Below are 13,706 nucleotides of genomic sequence, written 5' to 3'. Positions count from 1 at the left end.
TGTCCAATTGTCTTTCTTTCTTACTCAAACATTTCCTTCACCAGCTGATTCTACTTTTCGTATCGCCAACTGTTTTTCGACAGTCAACTTGAAAGCCTGCTTTGATGAAGTCGATACTGAGAACACGATTGCAACTGGGTGGATCCACTGCAGCAATTTGCTAAAGAAAACAACAGCTCTCCTGGCGATACACAGTGCACTGTAGTGTTCATCAACCAAAAAAAATTATAACGGTTTCGTATCACGTGTTCTTCTGAGCATTCACAGAGTTAATAATGGCTTACCATGCGGTAGCCTAAGAAGGATGCGGGCGGTGGATGAGAAACTAATAATCACCAAATAGGGGCCTTACAACTGAGGAAGCCAAATTTTGGCATACCTGACATAGACAAAAAGGACTACGTAGCGTAGCTAGTTCTAGTACTAAAATCTGTGGTTTGTTATGACTTCACAAGAGGACCGTATAGCCAATAAGGTGTTACAAGAATCGTTTCCCGACATCGTGGAACAGTTAAGACCCAATGAGATTACCGCTTTATTGTACTCGAAGAGTAGATTAACGACACATGACCTTGAAGAACTGAGTAACATCAGTAAAGGAGACCGCCAGAAGAACACAGACTTGTATATAAAAGCGCTAGCTGATAAAGGATTGTCAGCATTACAAGATTTCCTTGATGCACTGAATGAAACAGCTGACTACCAACCACACGAGAAGCTATGGACTAAACTACGTTCTAAACTACAGGAACATCATCAAAGGTTAATAAGTTCTACATCTAGTGTGAGTGATGATCAAAGATTACCACTGTCTCCTATATGCTTAGATAGTTACGACCCTTTACAGTCTAGTTTGGTGACAGTTTCGTCGTCACCAGCACACCAACACAGTGCCATATACCCAACAGATAGTACATATTCAGAAACTGATGGAGTTGTTGTAGATGGTACACAAATCGATGATTGTACGCCAATGATAAGTGAACTGCGCGCTCCATCACCATCACCTGGCAATACGACTTCACCAAAAAAGTGTGCACCAGCATCTGAAAAAGTGAGCATTCATGTCTATTGAAATAAAGCTAGTTATTGTTACAGTATACATAACTGTGCCTGGTCAGGGAAAGTATAGGGTTGTAACTTTTGATCAATAGATCAGGACATTACGTTAATGTTAAACATCAGAACTTCATATGAAGCACACTGAGTGAATATTTATCCATCCTGATTTGTTATCATGTGGTATAGATGGTTATAGATCCCTTATATAGAGATATGTGTCATTGCTTTCACCCAGCAACTCAATGATGTGTCAAGTGCTCATCCTCTTTGCTCTTTACAGTGTAAACTTTTGTTGCAGAGCTACTGGTCATTATATTCTTGAGGCATGTGTATGCATGCATGCATCCACTCTGCAACCAATAATTTATTGTCACATACAATGAATACAAGTATATGTAAAGGAATTGTTTGTTATCTTATCCTAATAGGTAAAAATTACTGTGAGATCACTGTGTAGTATTTTATGCTTTTTGCCTTGAAGGAATTATTTCTGATGGTTGTATAATGACATAATTAATGGTGATAATTATTACAACAGTGCTTGTCATTTTGCTTATAGCTATATGATATCTTTCAAATTTGTGAGGATGCATTAAGATCTAGGCAATTTCATATTTTGCCATTTGCTTTGCTAACCCTATCCTGAAAACTGTGACGTTTTCATCTTTGATGTATTCCTTAGCCCTTAAACCCGCACAATCCAGAAAACTGGATTTACAATTAATAAATATGCATGCTTTGCACAAAGCGCTGTAACTTTGGAAGCGTCCGTCCTAGAGCTATGCAATTTATGTCATTGTACTCGTGGTGTAGCAAGGATCAAAATGATACCTAGGGTTTTACCCTAATGCTAAAATTAATGGTGAAGCCAAAACTAGCCGTGAAAATAACTTTTCGGTACGGAAGCACGCAAACCCTTTACATACCTTTATAAAATGGTCGATAACTTGATTGATGGTAGCTGATCCTATCACTTTGCAACAACTTTCATTCAACTCTTCGTGAAATTCTGCATCAGGCCATATATGACTCACGTGAGTAAACCCACAATCGAAATTAAACACGTGGCAAGAATTTAGAAACACGGAGACGTGACTTGTCGCTGTTCACCACTTCATAACCAGTAAGCCACTGTAGTTACAGTGTTCATTTAACCTTCTCCAAGTAGCCCAGTAAACAAACTTTTAATCTATGTGTATTTGTAGGCTGTAAGAATTAAGTCCCACCTAGTGTCGCCATGCATGCCCATATTGTGTAAACATGCATTTCCGAAAAGTTTTCTGCAGGTTTAAGGGTTAATATATACAGTGGAACCTCTCTATAACGGACACTTTGGAACCAGAAATTTTTGGTTGTAATGTAGAGGTTTTCCTCTTTTAGAGGTAAAAATGTATGGAGTTGGACCTGTTGGGACCAAAATCTTTGTCCTTAGTACAGAGGTTTCCTTAACTCAGGGAGTCCTTTAAGAGAGGTTCCACTGTAGTACAGGTTGAAGTCTAAAAGAAGGCAGCCATAAAGTGCTTTTCACAACGTTGTTAACCTCATAGTTTGTGACACTGTAAAGAATTGTCTGCACCTGGCCATTCTTTTGAGAACTGGTGTTATTTGAGACCCAGCATCTATTTCTTTTGTAGTGCTCTATGCTCGTGCCACTAAACAGGACCAGATATTCATATGTGACTGGCTGTAGTTCAAGGTAATATGGTGTGTGATTTGCATTAACATCACAATTCTAAACAGTTCAACAAATCATTGCATGGTGACCATTGAGTGAATCTATTGGATTTGAAATGCCTCATTACATACTATGCGTGATGTAGTCTGATTATAATTAGCTACCTTACCTTTTAGGTACTATCTAATACTGACAAAATGAACCCATGCAAAAGCAGCTTGGCACTAAAAGGATGTGTCCAAGGAAGTAAAAATAACTGGAGAGTTGGGGATAGCACATTAAATTTGTAATTTGTACTGTAAATGACGAAAGTTTGGAGTGACTAGAGTTTGGAAAATTTGGCGTATCGAGGAAAGTTGCCAAACTTTATTTACCAATCAGCTATTCAGTACATAGTTCCATATTAGCTGCATGGTGATTTGCCAAACGTTTGTCCGCCAACCTGTTCACATGCTAATTCACCAAACTTAAGTCTCACCAAACTGAATCTCAACAAACTTTCGTCATTTACGGTATGTAATACTTTTGCAGTAGTCTACAATGCAGATACTTCACTGGAGTTATATGCACTGTTAAAAGTAGGTATGAGTACCATAAAAAGTGCCTTATTGGATGGAGTGACTTTGTTGTCAAATGGTAAAACTCAGTAGTTCTATTCTGACCTACTATTCTTATCTATCATGAGTTGGTTTGGGTTCAAATCCCACGGTAGTTAAGTTTTTCTTCTTCTTTTTCTGAGGGTTTTTTGCTCCACTTTTTTTGGTTTTTTAGTTGGTTGATTTTTTTTGTTTTAACCTATTTAGTTGTTGTACATTGTTGTACTAGAGCTGGTAATGTTTCAGCTCCCTGGGATACTATCAGCAACAAGCTGCTTATCCCAGTCACAAATCAATCAGTCAATCAGAACATTCAAACATAATTTTGCAGTGACTGTTCTATTAGAGTATCTCGATTTTTCATGCAAGATGCAGTTGCTCAACTTTAAACAAAGAAAATCCTGCACCTTTTTACTGGGATATGATTTCCAGGCTGTTGTGTCACAAGTTTTGCTAGCATAGCACTTATTATGATGATTATGATGATAATGATTGGCATGAGTCGGTCTTACTAATCTGCTCGCAGACCGCCTGGGGGTGACACTAAGTTAATACTATAAATATACCACTGATAGATACGAAAATGGCTCCAATTTGATGAAATAGCTACTAGACTGAGCCTCAAAGTGTTGCAACAATAGTATGGTGCTAATGCTCTAATAGAGCACACATTTTTGCTTTCGCTGAAATCATCTAATAGAACACACATAGAATGTTCTAGAATAATCTAGATTTTCTATTGGTAGATCAGTTTTACTTATTAAGCTAGAATTTTCATTTAAAAGGTAGAAATTAAGTGAAGTGATCAGCCGAGATAGCAGTGGTTCAGTGGTTAAGGATGCAGGTGTTAGGTATGGAGGTCGTTGGTTCGAACTCTCTGGTCATGATCAGTTCATTTTTTTGACATTTTTTATGCACTTTTTTTTCTCCCCCAGTGACTGCTCTATTAGAGTATCTCGACCCCGCAATTTTACACTTGCGCGGTTTTTGCTTTATAACTTTGTAGCTGTAAGCTGTTCTAACCACAAAAAGGCACTCCTACGATGATCAGCCTATGTACACACGAATTTTCAAGTTATTCCTCTACTCAGTTTACCCTGTAGCTGTGACAAAAGTTTCATCTTTTTCACGTAAATAAATGCTCATAACTCCTTGGATATTTATCAGATTCATAGCAAACTTGGTACGCGAATGTACCTTTATACGCTCTTTACTTGTGTCAAATATCGATACAATGTAGGTACAAGTTTGTGTTATATAGCAATTTTTGCAAAGTGTGTGAAAAGAAATCGAAGCCCCCGTAGCCCCCTACTGAGAAGGAAAAAATGAAGAAATTAAAACGAAACTTTGGCCATTCATATCTCAGAAACGGCTGGGGAGATTTCCTTCAAATTTGGTATGTGGCATGGCCTACCTGGCGGGTACCTCTGTAGTGAAACTGGTTCCAATCGGATAAGGGATCACAGAGCTACATAGGTGTGAAAATCGCCTTTTCTTTCTTCCTGTAAATATACTCACGGTGTGGCGCGCCGGCTTCTTGGGCCACACGACACACTACCGTGTGTCTTGAAAAAGCATAGTAATTGTAGTAATTTAACACAGCCATAGTGATCATGCTACATACACTGTTAACGCATATCAGTTCGATTTTGAAGTATTGGCTGTGTATATGATATTGGTTCATTAGAAAACCTGTATCGGAAATAGACAATAAATATTGGATATTGGTATCGGATGTAAAATGTAGTATCAGTACAGTTCTAGTAATGAGTAATATAATGCATCACATGACACAGTAACAAGTAATATACTACACCTGTGGTGGAGATCAAAAGTGCCATGCTGTGGTATATAAGTGATATACCACACTTTGTGACTATGCTTACCATATATGGTGTAACTTCACACATGCCACAAAATCCTTATCTAAATGGTAAACAAGTCTCTAATAACAAGTGCCTAAATCAACCAATAATTATTCACCTGAGTTAGTAAAAGGGATTTTGATGAACTCTTGTCTACTTTGTGGATAACTCAGTAATCGCAAGTAGATGGACGTGGCACCACTTAAGACTCTGAAATGTCTAATCCATCAACGATTTCTACTGATTTCAATCTCCAACAGGTGCTGTTTTACTATAAATTGCTATCTATAATCGTTTCATCTACTGGGGTGTAGAACATACCAGTTATAACACGATTACTTGAGGTATGACTAAATATATGTACTCTCCCTTGAGCTCTGCACACTCTCAGGAGTAGTGCATATAGTTTAGTAAAATCCCTTGTAAGCATGTTATAACTATAAAATATATAACAGATATTACATTCGGAAATTGTAATATGTTACTTCCTTTTAATGCAGATTGTATTCAGCATGCAATTGGTTGCATTTTGGGTCCTGACAGCACTGAAGACAGCCTTACAGGCAAGAGCAAAAAGTGATAGAGTATGGGTAGTGCCCTTGAGACCAAGATACTACAACATAGTATGTTGTTGAGGCTAAACTACAGGGAAATGCGTGTCTCACTCATGTCACTTGTAGTTATAGGCTGCAGCTGGGAGCCTGTATTAGAAGGTTAGGCTTAGTTTAAGGCTTGTAATGAACAATGTAATAATATTACTACCTCAGAGTAATGTGTAACATGTAACTTGCTATTTTTTTCTGGGAGCACTATGTAAGTGTAATGGGGAGTAATATGTATGTTAACGGAGACATTGGAAACAGTGGAAATTGAAAACTGAAAAACTGAAACTGAAGAACTGAAACTAAAAAACTAAAACTGAAACTGAAAACCTAAAATTGGTCAAAACTTCATATTAACAGGTACCTCTTAACAAAGACCACCTCTGTAATAAGACCACCTGTATAATAAGACCGCTAGGTCTAACAAAAAGGCCATTAGGTGTACTCATAATGTAATAAAGTATCAATCAATCAGACAGTACTTAACAGTTAAAATGACAGCTGCAGGGTTGTACATAAGGATATACTATCTTACCATACCAAGACCTAAAGTCCATGGTCATGTCACAATGAAAATGGGATAATTGCATGCATAATTTACTCTGCTGATACTGGATTTGATAATGGATTTCTCATGAATTGTGCATGATTTAAGAGTTGCATAGTTAAATTAATGATCTTGGACTTTGTGTCTTGGTAATAGTTAGACACTCGTGATAGGTGCCTTCGAGGATTTTAAAACCTGAGGTTATGTCAATAATTACCTGTGCCTCGGTAATTACTGATGTCACCTCAGGTTTTTAAATCTTCAAAGATGCTTATTATGTGTGCCTAACAATTATCAAGTCACAAAGTCAAGAATCATTTATGTTGATTTTGTAACTGCAACTCCTAAATCATGCGCAATGATATTGATGAGAAATTCAATATCAAATCCAGTATCAGCGGAGTAAATTATGCATGCAATTGCTCCATTTTCATTTGTGACATGACCATGGATGGTCTTGGCATGGTAAGATAGTATATCCTTTTGTACAACCCTGCAGCTGTCATTTTAACTGTTAAGTACTGTCTGATTGATTGATACTTTATTACACTATGAGTACAGCTTAGCCATATTTTTGGACCTACTTAACATAACTACTATAATGAGGTGGTCTTATTTTAGAGGCGGTCTTATTATAGAGGTGGTCTTTGTTAAGAGGTACCTGTTAATATGAGATTTTGACCAATTTTAGTTTTTCAGTTTCAGTTTTCAATTTCCACTGTTTCCAATGTCCCAGTGTAACTGGGAGTAATATGTAAGTGTGACATGTTACAATGAAGTAACAAGTAATCTGTAACGAGTTACATAAGTAGAGTAATGACCCCAACTCTGCTGGCAATAGACAAATTTCATAATAAGGCTTTATAACGTAGAAAAATATTTGTTATCTCTAGCAACCTGAATTTTGCGTAATATGTAAGTGACAGTATCAAGACACACAGTAGTGTGTCGTGTGGCCAAGTAACCAGCGCACCACACCGTGAGTATATTGACAGGAAGAAAGAGAGCAGCTTTTTCACATGTGCATAGCTCCATGGTCCCTTCTCCAAAGCACACCGTTTTTGGTTTATACCTGTCCCCCTGGTGGGGTATGCCACACAGCAAACTTGATTAAATTCGCAAGAGCCATTTTTGAGATGTGGGCGTCCAAAGTTTTGTTTTAATTTCCTTTTTTTTTTCTTAAGCCGTAGAGGGGCTACAGGGGCTTCGATTTCTTTTCGCACACTTTACAAACATTGCTATAAAATGCAAACATGTAACTCGATTGCATTGATCTTTGGCACAAATGAAGAGCGTATAAAGGTAAATTCACGTACCAAGTTTGCTATGAATCTGATAAATATCCAAGCAGTTATGAGCATTTATTCAAGTCAAAAAAGATGAAACTGTTGTCACGGCTACAGGGTAAACTGAGTATGGGAATAACTTGAAAATTCATGTGTACATAGGCTGATAATTGCAGCAGTGCCTTTTGATGGTAAGAAAGGCAACAGACTTACAGCTACAAAGTTATAAACCAAAAACCAAACAACAAGTGTAAAATCGTGGGATCGAGATACTCTAATAGAGTAGTCACCGTGGGGTAAAAGATGTGCACAAAAAATGTCAAAAAAAAGCTTACCAGAGTTCCAACCAGGGACCTCCATATCTATCACCCTTAATCACTGAACCACTCAAATCTTGGCTGATCACTTCAATTACTTTATAAATGAAAACTCTACTTTACATCTGCTTACATTACAAGTTAATTAAAGGTTTATAAATTCACAGATCTTCTAGATCTACCAGTGGAAGCTCTAGATTTTTCTAGACTGTTCTAGAACATTCTAGCTCTGTGTGTGTTCTATTAGAAGTACTCAAAAATGTGCACTCTATTAGATTAGTATTACTGATACTAGTGGTTACTAATTACTTAAACCTCAGTCCATGTAGGGCATTCATCCTATATTCACTGCTACTCAGTGGTTTATTGCATCATCACTTTTAAGCTGTTAATTTTCAAAGGAAGCCATGATGAGTCTAAGTACTTGTGTGCTATTTGTATACTACAAGAGACTGAACAACTCTTAACAATGAACTAAGTAGCCATATGTTTTGTAAGCTCTCTGTGCTGTACTGAGGACCAGAAACAGAGCTGTGTTGAAATGATTCTTTTAATTACCCTACCAGTATTACTGACACTCTATGGCTGCATATTAAATGCTAGCACCTGTTAACATAACCAAGCACAGCCCAGGAAATTACTGCTCCCTTTATAAGGACATGTTTCATTAACAAAAGATAGAACACAGCTATATCGTGAGTGTTATGCTCCTTAAGCTCCTGATATTACCAAAATATTGCAGTAAAGCATGCAATAGATCTTTACCAATGAAAGTTCTAGAGCATTCTATGTATGTTGTATTAGAATTCCTCAAAAATGTGCACTCTATTAGAGTATTGCAATAAATATTGAAGTAAAGCATAGATTGCTCTAGAACATTCTGTGTTCTATTAGAAGTCCTCAAAAATGTGCACTCTATTAAAGTAGCTATTACAATTATTATTACCAAACATTGAAGTAAAACATGCAGTACATCTACCAATGGAGTTCTAGATTGATTGTTTCAGAACATTCTGTCAGTGTTGGGACAGTTACTTTGTAAAAGTAACTAGTTACATATTACTTGCAACTGAACTATTTAGTTACAGTTAGATATTACCCATAAAATAAAGTAACTATAATAATATTACATATTATATTACTTTGTGTACACAGCCTTAAGCTGTCATGTGTGAAATTACAAACTTACCACGTGACATGATTGCATTGTTGGGCAATGTGCAAATCTTGGTTACAAGTAAGAAGCTGGTGAATAAGCTTCATTCAGTAGGCTTCATTACTTCGTTGTGGGTAGGCGTTACTCAGTGGATCACTAACGAGATTAGTAACTTTGTCACTTGTAGTAATAATATTACATAATATTAGACTTGTTGCAGTAACTATATTACTTAGGTAACGCATTACATTTGTAAGTAAAGTAACTTGAGTTATATTACCTGTTTTTGTAACTTACGTTATATTACTTAGTTATCACAAAAGTAATAATATTACATAATGCGTTACCCCCAACACTGATTCTATCTATGTTCTATTAGAATCCTCAAAAATGTGCACTCTATTGGAGTATTATAATAATGTTACCAAATATTGAAATAAAGCATGCAATACAGCACGTTTACAACTCTGTAGTTTGTTTTATCTTAAATTTTGGGACACAATTGGAAATTGGACTAAGGAAAGCATAAAAATGAGCATAATAGGAAAAGTTTGTAGGAAATTCATATACAATAACATCTAAAGAACATACAACTTATAATTATACACAAAGATGTCAGTAGCAGTTTCAAAACAGCGGACCACCCTCTTCAGAGCCTCTCAGTCTGATGTCGTAAAGGAGTAGATGCCCATATGTCATCGATTGCACCAAGAAAGCTTCTTTTAAATAGATCCAAAGATTTGAAAATTGAGTTGATGAGGACAGTAATAAAGGATTGTCATTTAACTTCTTAAACAATAGGAGTGTGTCAATTGCCGTCTTCGATAATCATCATTGTGTCTGTATAGATAAGAACAAATGTGAGTAAAAACAAATCCCAAAGTCAGCCATAAGCTGGTTTTGGGACCTTATAGCATACAAAAAGAAGTGAAATCTACTCAAAAACAGCCAAGCTATGAAAAAATGGTGCGGCCTTAAAAAACCTGGGTGAAAAAAGTGGTGAGATCAAAGGTGGCAGCCAAGAAATGGCTGCAATGCTAATAGATGTTGACACAATCATTATTGAAAGTTATTAGCATTAACGTTATTGCAGCCATTTCTTGGCTGCCACCTTTGATCTCAACTTTTTCACCCAGACTTTTTAAGGCTGCACCATTTTTTCATAGCTTGGCTGTGTTTGTGTGGATCTAAAGTAACTCCTCCAAATTTTAAAAGGATAGCATATATGTGTCATAAGATATTACATCTTGAAGTTTGTAGTTTTCCTATACATATCATGTTAGGGGGCAACAATTGCCCCTTCTGGGCAGTCACATAATTAAGGGATATCAACATATGCAAAAACCAAAAATTCAAAAAAAATAAATAATTTCTCTATTTTTACACAATTTGTAGGTGTGAATGTCAACAATAATCTCTCCAATTTAAATAGATAGTGTATACAGGTCATAATATATGACATTTTTGAATCTCATGATTTATGTGATTGTCCAGAAGGGGCAATTGTTGCCCCTCTCATTGACAATGTATTAATTTCAAAATGTGATATCTCATGACTTAAATATGCTATCCTTTTACTTAGAGAGTTGACTAAATAATGTAAAATATAGATTGCTAGGCGCAACGGTTAATTTTTTCATTATGAAATTTGTCTATTAAAAGAGCTGATATCTAGTGTGGCCAGAATGAATGTTAATACTGTACAACTAGCCATATTTTACAATTTTTTTTATCAATAACTTGTGCTGTCTTGCTGCATTCATGATTAATTCGAATTGACTACAAATTTGGCTGCTTTTTCTCTCTACACAGACTATTGATAAAAGGTTGCCAAATTACTAGATTGAAAGAAATTAATTAGGAATGCAGCAAGATTGCATAAGTCAATTAATTATAAAGGACCAACCTGTTCGATTTTGTAAAATATGATTGGTTGTATTAACATTGATTCTTGGCTGTACCAGATGTAAGTTTCTTGCTTTTGTGGATGCATCCTTTTGTACAGCCAAGCTGTTTTGTATGAGGTTAAAGATAGTATGATATTTTTGTACATAGTTCACAAGACCTTTGAATTAGTTTCATATTCATTAATAAAAGTCATTGTAGTCATTACGCATGGCTATCTTGTAACACAAGCAGCTGCAGGATAACTAGTAATGGTACAGTTATACTACAGTATTTATGTAATTGCTTACATGAAGCACTTGTGCCATGTACTGTAAATTGGAAATTTTTCGATGCTAAAAACTGTAGGTTGCTGCATTCGCAAGAATTTAACACACAGAAATTAAAGCAGATGATGGCACATGATACTGTACGTACATATATTTTTATAGCAATCTTGCAAGAGTGTATGAGTACCTTCATAAATAAACCTTACTTTTCATCCCAAAATGCAATGTCTTACTGAAGATGCTACATATGTAGCTAACTACATCGATCATCGTTCTTCATGCCTCTCCACTGCTCATGCTGCATAGGGTGTTTTGCTGTTCAAAATTCATTATCCGATGAAACTTTTATTTTGTAGCTACTGATAGTACGTGCAACACATGCAGTCTTCAATGTTACAAATTTTTGTGGTGCTCTAACTAGAGCTGTGAACCTGATAACAAATTCAAAACCTGTTTTCTAATAACTGGCAGTTAACCGGTTAATTGATATTGGCAGATGTAATAGTTACTCTATACAAGCCTGCTAGAAGCTTTAGGGTCTTGTCAGCAGGGGTAATTTATGGTTTACCAAGTGGGTGGGCTAAACCGGTATTTACATACTGGTTCACAGCAATAGCTCTAGCACACAAAAATTAACCCAAAGAACAACTTAAACACGAAAATTTTAAAACACAAACATTTCTTGATTTATGGTAGATGGAAACGTTGGCTCAAGGAAATTTACCTATGTACATTGTCATTTTTGGTATTGAAAATTTTGTAGGAAATGGTATATACTACTTAGCTATTGAAACTTCTATACTTGTTCAAATTTATATGTATGTGTACGTACATGTCACAGAGAGCGATGGTCATTTAGGCACATACCATATTTTTATCTAATGCACAGAGTCAGCCAACTGTTTTTGTTGTGAGGAATCAAGTTTATGTTGAAACTGATGGTAGAAATGTAGGAGACACTAATGATGATCACAGCAAACAACACAGTGATGTCAATAAAATTAGTAAATCTGCTACTATTCGATGTACTCTAAAGGTACTTAATGTCTGTACAGTATGTAGTGCACACACTTACAGTATGTATAAGTTGCCTATACAATGTGTAGTAACTCATTTTCTGGTCAAAGAGGCATTAAAGCAATACTAATGCTTGTAGTTTAGTAAACACAAAAACTCGGAGGCGAGTGCACCACAGAAGTACACCTCTAGAGTACCACATGAATCCATCACCAGTCACGTTACAGTCAGGGATTGTTGGTCTGCGGTGAAATTCTAGTACATTGGCCATAAATATGGTATGCATGCAGAGAGTATTCAGCTATTCAAATCCCAATTCTGCATATATAGGATTATCAAAATGTACAAGTGACTGTTCAGTTAGAGTGTTTCAGTGCTATGTGCATTCTATTAGAATATAGCTATTCTACTTGTGAAATGAAAAACAAGCAATAAATTAATGGTGGCCGTACCATAAGGTTGCAATCTATAGAAAATCTAAAAGTCTATATAAGAATATGATTATTATACTTCTACACACTTTAGCAATACTGAATTAAATTGGTACCCAGGTGTTCAGATAAGAATCCACTGTAATTATGTTTCATAAGTTAGTTTGGAAACTTATTTTTGTCTAACTAAAAAAACTTTTTAGCTAGCTACCTCAAAAGTATGCATTTTATGAAGTTTGTTTAGCTCTTACAAGTAAAGCTGCTTTCCATGAGCAGTTGTATTGGTCATTGAACAAGTTACCTGGAATTACAGCTTTTGATACTCTATAGTATTTTAAGTGTCCTCATCTATTACCCTGTATCAAGACACATCAGGGCTGGTGGAAGCACTACTGCCACTATGGCCACTGCCATAGCAGATTTTCACAACCCAGCCAGTCACGTGAGCACATGCCCAGCTAAGCTAATACACACTAATTGGGTAGCTCCGTACAGTAGTTATGCATGTCATCAGATATGACATACATTAATTTATATCTGTTTCTAACCATCCCAACCTTTAATACAGGAAAAGGATGTGCAGCCCTGCCGACTTCACGTTACCACTTGTTTATCGCTCTACTATATTCGTGCGTATAATGATCGAAGCACATGATGACCAGTGTGGTGGACGTTCTTCCAGCTCAGCCTAGAGTTGTGCTGAGAATCTTATTGCAATCAGTGATAAACCTAGCCAGCCACAATTACAATTGTTCCTGAATTGGAGTTTTGTATTGAACTGTTAGTCATCAATCTTTTCAAGTGGCATGATATGACAAGTGGAGATAATGTACCTAGCTATGGTAGTTAAGGGTGCAATTATATAAACGAAAGTATTATTATTATTACTAGGCCCGGGGAAAATACAACCAAGTACAATCACCAACGGGACAACCTACTAATGGACCATGTGCAAACAGTGCATGGTCAACATTGTGT

The 13,706-nt window shown here is 36.3% G+C and overlaps 1 protein-coding gene across 1 annotated transcript in view; it reads left to right on the top strand.

Annotated features, from left to right (window-relative positions):
• The first annotated feature begins 272 nt into the window (after positions 1-272).
• Positions 273-13,706, top strand: part of LOC136269332 (uncharacterized) — a 35,695-nt gene continuing 22,261 nt past the window's right edge. The window contains exons 1-2 of the mRNA XM_066064885.1: positions 273-1,054; positions 12,170-12,316. Coding sequence (XP_065920957.1) covers positions 443-1,054; positions 12,170-12,316 — 759 coding nt within the window. The 5' untranslated portion in view covers positions 273-442. The remainder of the gene's footprint in view (positions 1,055-12,169; positions 12,317-13,706) is intronic.

Source organism: Dysidea avara, chromosome 10 (assembly GCF_963678975.1).
Source record: "Dysidea avara chromosome 10, odDysAvar1.4, whole genome shotgun sequence".
Taxonomy (NCBI): domain Eukaryota; kingdom Metazoa; phylum Porifera; class Demospongiae; order Dictyoceratida; family Dysideidae; genus Dysidea; species Dysidea avara.
The sequence above is the reverse complement of the archived record's forward strand: the minus strand, read 5'-3'. Positions and strand labels throughout refer to the sequence as shown.